This window comes from Arachis ipaensis, chromosome B10 (genome assembly GCF_059453495.1).
Source record: "Arachis ipaensis isolate K30076 ecotype BB chromosome B10, ASM5945349v1, whole genome shotgun sequence".
Lineage (NCBI taxonomy): Eukaryota > Viridiplantae > Streptophyta > Magnoliopsida > Fabales > Fabaceae > Arachis > Arachis ipaensis.
This window is the reverse complement of record NC_142435.1, coordinates 43,909,422-43,918,788: the sequence shown is the minus strand read 5'-3', so window position 1 is coordinate 43,918,788 and position 9,367 is coordinate 43,909,422. Positions and strand designations below refer to the sequence as shown.

The window sequence follows — 9,367 nt, the reverse complement described above, 5'->3', positions numbered from 1 at the left end:
AATTATTAACAATAAATAAGATTACTATAAACTATGCATGTATTAACTTTTATAAAGATAAAAATGATATGCCAATTTTTTGTACAAAATATAATAAAATAAAATACATGAATCAAATAGATATAAATATAGAGATTATAAAATTTTATTAACAATCTGTTTGTATAAATTAAAGTTGTTATTTATAAGACTATATTAATAATTCAAATAAATTTAGTATCATAAAATTTATTTTAGTGTCTATTTTATTATAATTATTGATCTTCAATTCTTATAATTATTAACAATTCAAATTAAATAATACCCTAAAACTTATTTCATTATATATTTTAAAGTAATTATAAATATTTTATTTTTCTAATTATTTTCTACTTTTATTTATCACTCATTATTTTTAATCAATTATATTAATGTGCAAATTAAATAAATTAAATTAAATAATACGGTAATAGTTATACGATCAACATAACCTTTTAATTTGATATTAACTCATGTTTACTTTAGTATCATTTTTTGTAACAAATGATTATTAGAACAAAAAACAAATATATTAGACTTTTTTTTTAAATACCAAAATACAAAAGAACAATATTCGAAAACCTTAACAAAAAATAATGGAATACACAATAATAAAAACAAACACAATAAAAATTTATCCGATATTCAAGTGCATCATTTTTAAACTCTTGCAAAATTCTAAATTTTTTATTTAATTTTTTAATCTATTTTTTTTATCATAGTCCAAGGCGTTAGCTACTGTAATAAGCATATAAAATTATTCATTCTTTAACTAAAAATAGTTGTATCCTTTTAAATGTCTTAGGTTAAAATATTCAAATCCAACACAAATTTAAGATAATATTTAACTAAAAAAATAATATATTAGACTAAACAAAGTGACTATCGAATAATTATATTTTTTTTAATTTTACAATTATCCACAATGATGACTGACTTATTGATTTAAAATAATTTACATATTTTTTCTATTTCAAAATAGATAATAAAAATTTTACTAAAAAAAGATAGTATGTAATTTATACTTATCTTTTATGCAGACTGTTGTATATAATTATTCATGATCCCTACAAAAAGGGAGATAAACTAAAGGTTCAATTACTTTGTTGGTTCTTATAGTTTCGTGAAATTTTCAATTACGTCCCTATACTTTTTTTTCTTTTTAATTGGATCCCTGCATTAAATTTTTTTTTTCAATTAAGTCCCTTTCAGTAGTAATTAGCTTAATTTTATAGGGACCCAACTAAAAAAAAAAGAATTAGTATAAGGACCTAAATAAAAGAAAAAAAAAAAGTGTAGGGACCCAATTAAAAAAGAATTTTGGTGCAAGGACTCAATTAAAAAAGGAAAAAAAGTATAGGGACCTAATTGAAAATTTCGCGAAACTATAGGGACCAACAGAGTAATTAAACCTAAACTAAAAAGACAAAAAGAAGATGCACAATAATCTTTATCGATGTTATTTTATCACTCAATCTCTTAAATTAAAATTGAAATGAAGCCTTAAATAATATAATTTAAATATTGAGAAGATTCAACATGTGAAGAGTTATGATAAATTAACTTGTATAGAATAAAAATTATAAAAAATCAAATAAATAGAAATAAAATAAAAAAATAGAAGAGATAAAATACAATAATGAATAATAATGTTTTATAGTTTATAAAATAATCAAAGAGTAGAAATAATGCATCAAAAGAGGAAAAAAAGTATTATCGAATAGAAGAAAATTGGTGAAGAAAATGAGATTCTCTTCTAGCTAGCATATATATTTTTTATAATGAATAAGTTATGAATACAAAAATAGGTAAAATAAAAAAAGATGGAATAAATTATGCTTTTAAAATAAAATGACGAAATATTTATAATTATATAATTGATGGTGGGCATATAACTATTAGACTATAAATTACAAAGAAATATTAATAAAAATATTAGATTTGATATTATAATAAAAAAAATATACACAATAAATAAAAATATAAAATTTAATTTAAATTAAAATATTTAATATAAAAAAAGGAAATAAGGAGGATCTTTTAGTAAATAACAACTCAAAGATTAACTGATAATAAATTGAATAAGTAATATATATTTAAATTAATTAAATTAAATAATTGATATAATAAATTAGTTATAATTATTTGGCTCAATAAAATAAGTCAAATAAATAAAAAATATCTTATAAATATATCATGTATAAATTATAACATTTTATAAAAATTATTAATCGAAATACATAAGATGAAAAAATCAATGCAAATTAAAACAAAATCAATTTATTTATTTTAGTTAAATCAAATAATTAATATAATTAATTAGTTATAATTAATATGTTAAATAAAATATTAAATAATATAATATTTATTTTAATTAAATCAAATAAATAATTAATTATAATATTTTTAAAAATTATTAATCAAAATACATAAGACGAAAAAATTAATACAAATTAAAATAAAATCAATTCATTTATTCAAGTCAAATCAAATAATTAATATAATTTATTAATTATTATTAATATAATTAAATAAAATATTAAATAATTTGATATTTATATCAATCAAATTAAATAAATAATTAGTTAATTGATATATTTAAATGAATTGAATAAAATAAATTAAAAATACTTTTAAAAATATATCACGTCAGCTATGTTATTAATTAAAAAAATCTAATTTTAATAATATATAATAGATATGTCATCAATTATTTTCTTCAAAATGAAAATAAACTATTAGAAGGTTATACCCAAATAAATTTATATCTAATAATATATATACCTGAAGCTACGAGGAAAGTCAACAAGATTTATTAGTAAATTTAGTGGCAGTGTCATGTTCATCAAGTGCAGAGAGAATAAACCTATAAAACACGAGACATCTTATACCAGAAAGACAAGAAAAAATTCGCATTTTAAAATACAGAAACACGATGATTAATTAGAAATGAATTCTCTCAATTTTTTTAATAATTGGGGAAATAAAATATAATCTTTTACTATTAATTTTATAAATAAAACAAAAAAATATATTAAAAAATTAAAGATTATATTTTATTCTCTCAATTATTCAAAAAATTGAAAAGATACATTTTCATCAAAAATCACCTTTTATTAACAGGGGATGTTTTCATAAAGATGCGTAAAACGTCTTTTTGTAAAGATGCTTATGTACCGCATTATTATTTGACGTATTAATGAACCGATTATTTTTTAATTTCTTAACAAATTATAATAAAACTGATTTTTTTATAACAATAACAATAAATCCAATTTTTTTAGGGATTTAATTGTATTTTTAAGTTTTTAGGAATTTAAATGTTTGCAAAACAAAAAGTCAAAAATATATTTATTTTTTTATCAAAAAATTTAAAAATATTCGATTTAGATCGTGTAATTAGATCGGATCAAATCGGGTCTAATTATAATGCAGACAATTGAGTTTATTATTGTTGCTATAATAAACCCATTTTGTTCTGATTTATTAAAAAATAAATTATTAACCGATTTAACAAAGATGTCCAATAGAAACATGACACATATAAACATCTTAAAAAAAAAAAAATATTTTTAGTGTCTTTATTAAAGTGATGTCCTTATTAATAATAGTAGTAACTTGGATAGCCTCCTAATTATATTCCAATTAACCAGCCTTGTTAATGTGCTATCCTGAAATCATCAATTTGGATGTTTTCAACATTGAGTTTGATGAAGTTACTGCGCTTTCTAATAACTTGAAATTTGCCCCAAACATATGGCCTATACTTGGGAGGGTGTTCCTCATCTATGAGCTCCTCAAGTGGTTTCACCTCAGTGTAGTGAGCTGGGTTGAGGAAGAATGGAATTGAAAGCCTCTCCTTCACAGAATTCACTACCACCCTGTGCTCTGCACTTCTGTAAGCCTCATTGGTCCACACCTACAACAAAATTCAAAACCTTCTGATATTACGATTTTGAATAACTCAATGAATTCTGATAATTTCTACCAGAAAAGGCGATTTTATGATTCAAATTATGTTCCTTACTGTTTCATGTTTTACACTTAGTTATTTCAACGTTTGAAGTAAAATCTAGATTTTAACTACCTGCATCAAAAGTTGACAATAGCATATACCCTACCATAATTACCATGTCATAATCATTCTTCAATAATCACTAATTTCCTTCATTCTTAAGAAGAGAACTTGCATATCAGATAATCGGGAACCCAACGGACACGGACACAGAGACGAGACACTTCACATGAGTGTGTTACCTGCATTATGTCACCAACATTGATGATAAAGGCACCTGGTGTGGGCTTCACTCCAATCCACTCTCCATCTGTTCGTCGCTTAACTTGAAGACCTCCAACTTCATCTTGAGATAGCACTGTTAAGACTCCATTGTCCCTGTGGCGTCCAACCCCAAGAGCGAGTTCAGGGGAAGGGCATGGTGGGTAGTAGTTGAGTCGAATGGTACTTGTTTGATCTTTGAAATATTCATGGAACCTCTTTGCTTTCAAGCCTAGGCTTAGTGCTATAAGCTCCATCAACTTCATTATCAACTTGCCAACATCCCTAGTGTATTCTTCGCAAGTTTCCCTACAAAATGAGCAAGGCAGTAGCCAAAAAGATTGAAAAGATAAAACAGATTATTATGAACAAATTTTCAGTTATATCAAATTTACGACCTTCTAGAAAAAAATCATTGATCTTTCTAAAGTCCTAATTGGTAACTAGCTCAGAACAGAAATACAAAAATATTGAAAGATACAAATTTATTTAGAAAATGAGACAAACAGAAATTATAAATAAACAAAATGTATTTATCTACCAAAGAGCAAGATAATTTTCTTGTCTCTCTACTTTGATCTATCTTAATTTTGCTCCTAAAACATGTACCAAACACTGCCTGAGGTATGGTGAAATTTATCATGTCTACTTTCTATTTTTCTGTGGTACTAACCTCTTCTAAATCACTCTAGTGATGTTCGTTATAGTTACTTAACAAAGCCTTTTTCCCACTAAATAAGGTCGTCTATATGGATTAAGACGTCATTGCGTTGTGTCCATGCTTTGATATGGACCTTGTTTTATATTGGCTGTCGCAGGCCTGACACAACCCAACATAGCTTTAAAGACGTCATTGCGTCATGGTCATATATTGGAATGTGACACTGTTTTACATTGGCAATCATACACCGAACAACCCTATTCATTTTTTCGGATTTAGAACCGGTTATGTAAAAAAGACCGAGTTAGTGATGTTCGTTATATTTTAGTAATTTTACAAAACATAAAGATACTAAAGTGTATTACCAAAATCTCAAGAGTGGTCAACATATATCTTAGAAATGAAGAGGAGTCAATTTGAATTATAACAAATCACAAAAGATGTAACTATAAATTTGCGCTTTATCTGCTATAAGTAGCACTAACTTATAAACTAGCTACTGTATAGAACTCGTTATTACTACAGCTTGAAACATAATTTACCTGAACTTGGGTGGGTATTCAGGCCACTGATTAGTCCAATAAGCAACACTATCATCATCAGGATCAGTTGAGGCTGCAACCAAAGTTGGATCCTCAACACCAAAATCAAACACTTCCTTCCAATCCCTAACATTCTTTGTGTGTTCTCTATCATAGTATCCCATTATCTTCACCTCATCCCTCCTCACCTTCCTCTTCTCCTCCAAACTCTGCGCAAAGAACTCCCTCGCCGCCGCTTCGATCCTCTGGCGCCTATCAAGAGGCACCCCATGATTGATCACCTGGAAGAAACCCCAGTTCTTGCAGGCACTTCCAACCTGTTTGACAAGCTCCTCAATGGAAGCAGGGTCAGTTTCTGAGTTTGTTTCAACATCTTCATGGCAACTAATGGGTGACAGATCAATCAAGGGTATCCCTTGTGCTTCAGTAGCATTGGGTTTTGGCCTGTGTTCTAAGGCCTGAATGAATGATGAATCAAACTCTCCCAAGTCACCCATGATTGGTTGAAATGTTTTCTTTCACTGTTATTACCTTTTTAATTGGGAGGATTGGTGATGAATAATCATGTAGCCTAGGGGCTTTTTTATATAGTTGATGCTATCTTTTCTCTACAACATGAACCAGGACGATTTATTGGGAAAGATTAGGAAGAGGTAATCAGGTTGCTTACTTCAAAGACTCAAAGAAGCCTTAGATGGAATAAAAACAAATTTGCCAAAAATAATGTCAGTGTGAGTCATCCCCCAGCCCTACCCATTTTGGCTGCCTTATTCAAATCTTCTGTGTAATCATTCATATATTTAATTATTTTCCCCCTCAAACCATAAATATCCTTTTTAATAATGTTAAGAAAATAAAAAAATATCGTCAAAACTTATCTTATTTAATATTTATTAATTATTATAATAATTAATAAATATTAAATAAAATAAATAATATTATTTTAAATTAATTTTTTTTGTTATCAAATATTTCCTATCCTTTTATTCGAGATAAGCGGGGCTGATAGTCCCAACTAATTGGGTGCGTACGTCTATGAGTGCGTGTTTTTTTTTTTTTTTCTTACATTTTCTGCATTGATCCTGTTATGAGAACAATAAAATCAACAAATAATCAACCAACACGTCCAAAAAATATTAACAAACAAAACTACACACATCTAAAAATTGAAAAATTACAGATTCAAAATCTACAAGCAACTCATCTAAAATATATATACATTGATTGTTGGTTCATTTTCATTGCTTCTCCATATTTATCCAGTGACTTTTGTCTATATCATTCATGTCCTTATCAAGGACAATAGACAAACAATAAATTATGCATGGGTGTGGTCATGTGTGATGTAGCAAAAAATAAATAAATATAAAAATATAATAAAATATTTCATGCTTTAAGTAATGCCAAATTCTACCTCATTAACATTGAGGCTGAAAATTATTGAAGCAATGGATGGACCAAAGAGGGTGTAACGTGTACATTAAAATGGCAAGAGATGAAATTAACAACTTGAGAAGTTTCTAGTAATATTTGAAAATGAACTAAAACATAATGCATATCCAGATATGGCTTTCTAGGCTTATATTCTTAACAACACCAAAAATATTATTAAAACAGAAGTAGCAAGGGAAACATGAATTTATTTTTGATATATTGACGACATAAAAGATTTTAAATGATTGTATAATTATATTTATTTTTTTAAATAATTATTCATGTACTTAATATAAAAAAATAGTTATATTTATATTTTTTATACAAATTTCATCAACTCTATTATATATCTCCATGATGCATATGCATTGAAAAATGTACAAATATTAAATAATAATAATAATAATAATAATAATAATAATAATAATAATAATAATAAGTTTAAATTATAACTTTCATATAAAATAATGTGTAAATAATTTTAGTTATATTTATATTTGTTATACAATTTTTTTTAAATAATTTAAATTAAAATTAAATTTCTATAATAATCAATCAAATAAATTTTAATCACAATCCAATTAATTACCACTTATGTTAAGGTATGATATTTTTTAAATTAATTTATAGGTACTATAATAATTGCAATTGCCATAAAAATATTATTCAACATGTTAACATTATCTCAAGGAATAATGTTTCTATATCAATTTATTGGGTAATTCAACAATAATTGCCATACAAAATTTTACTATTCAATAGGTTTAAAAGCATTTTATATTATACGATTCTATTGTAAAATCATCATCAACTAATAACTCTTAAATTTACTTTATTATAATGTTTAATTATTCTAAATACTTCAACATTGTTATTTAGATCTTAATGAATACGTCGTAAATGCTAATTCTAATACTATTGGCTACAATCACAAAATCTCTAAGTTCAACTGTTTCTAAATTTATGTTAATATTACAAACATATTTGACATTTCTTTAAATTAGACTTAAAATAACTTTAAAATTCTTTTTTTTTAAAATAAAAAAAAAACATCTTTCCTCCAATATACATAAGTGGACAATGTTATTGATGATTGTTGTTTTCCTTAAATCATTTAATTTATAAAATATTGAGCATAAAAAATAAAATAATTTAGATATAGAAAAATTTAGTGAATTATATATACACATTTTAATAATTGTGAAAATAAACTATTTTTACTTATATTTTATGTTGGTAAAATGTAAAACGCTAACTTATAAGCATGCATAAGTAAAAAATAACATTCTTTACTAAAAAAGAAAAAAAAAATAATTTGATGCAAACAATTCACTTTACATAAAGTAAAAGAAATGACTATGCCCTCAACAATATAATATAGGAAAGGGACCCCAATACACTTTTTAGTAGCTCTGATTTTACCACATACTATTTATCTATTCAATATAACTCAAAAGGCATTTTATCTTACACAGCTCTATTATAAAATCATGAACTTAATAACTCTTAAATTTAGTTCATTATAATCTCTACTATTTACAAATTTATAAATAATTATTAGAATTAGTCTAAACTATGTTTAATTGTTTCTATAGTTATATATGTATCATATAACATAATTTATAAATAATTTAGGTTATATTTTAATATTTTTATACTAAATTTTTAAGATATTTTAAATAAAAATAAAAATTCTCTAATCATCAATAAAAAAAAGCTTGATTTTTTAACTTTTTTATCTCAAAAAAAAAAATCTAAATATATAAGACCTGTAAAGGAATAGTTCTTATTTTATATGATTTAAATTCTCCGTCTTATAATAAAATATTATTTGAATATACTATTATCAAGATATTATATAAAGAAAAGAAAAAGAAAAAAAAAAGCATATAGGTGTGAACAAAATACTCAAATAAAAGAGTAACGCAAAGAAACTAATTATATATATTTATAGTTATAATTTGTTACAATATGAAGTACTAAAAAAAATAATGCAGACCGTTGTTTTGAATTGGTGAATCCTTAAGTTTTTATTGCTAAGTTAACCATTATAAATACTAATTAAAGATTTAGAAATAATTAAAAATTAAAGTCGTAAATGGTAAGAAACAATGAAGCTGAAAATAATATAAAATATTCAGCAATAAAAGAATTACACAAATCCTTGTTGTTAATTGATGAACTCGAAATTTTTATCGTTATGTTAACCACTATAAAGCTAATAAAACTTCATACTTATATTTTAAGTTAATATACCGTAAACATTAATGTATATAGTGTTCGCAAAAAAATATAAATAATATTTACACCATGAAGTAACAAAAAATGATACTATACTAAGTAATAAAAAAATGATACAAACTCTTGTTCTCAAATGGTGAACTATTAAGTTTCCATGTATGTTAACCACTGTGTTACGGATCCGGCCCACGGATC

The 9,367-nt window shown here is 24.7% G+C and overlaps 1 protein-coding gene across 1 annotated transcript; it reads right to left on the bottom strand.

Annotated features, from left to right (window-relative positions):
* Positions 1–3,500: 3,500 nt before the first annotated feature.
* LOC107623344 (protein LATERAL BRANCHING OXIDOREDUCTASE 1-like) lies at positions 3,501–6,266 on the bottom strand. Its single transcript, XM_088508050.1, has 3 exons — positions 5,498–6,266; positions 4,276–4,603; positions 3,501–3,937 (listed from the first exon to the last, which is right to left on the bottom strand). The coding sequence occupies exons 1-3, from the start codon at positions 5,992–5,994 to the stop codon at positions 3,677–3,679; spliced, it is 1,086 nt and encodes a 361-aa protein (XP_088364176.1). The 5' UTR covers positions 5,995–6,266; the 3' UTR covers positions 3,501–3,676.
* Positions 6,267–9,367: the final 3,101 nt, after the last annotated feature.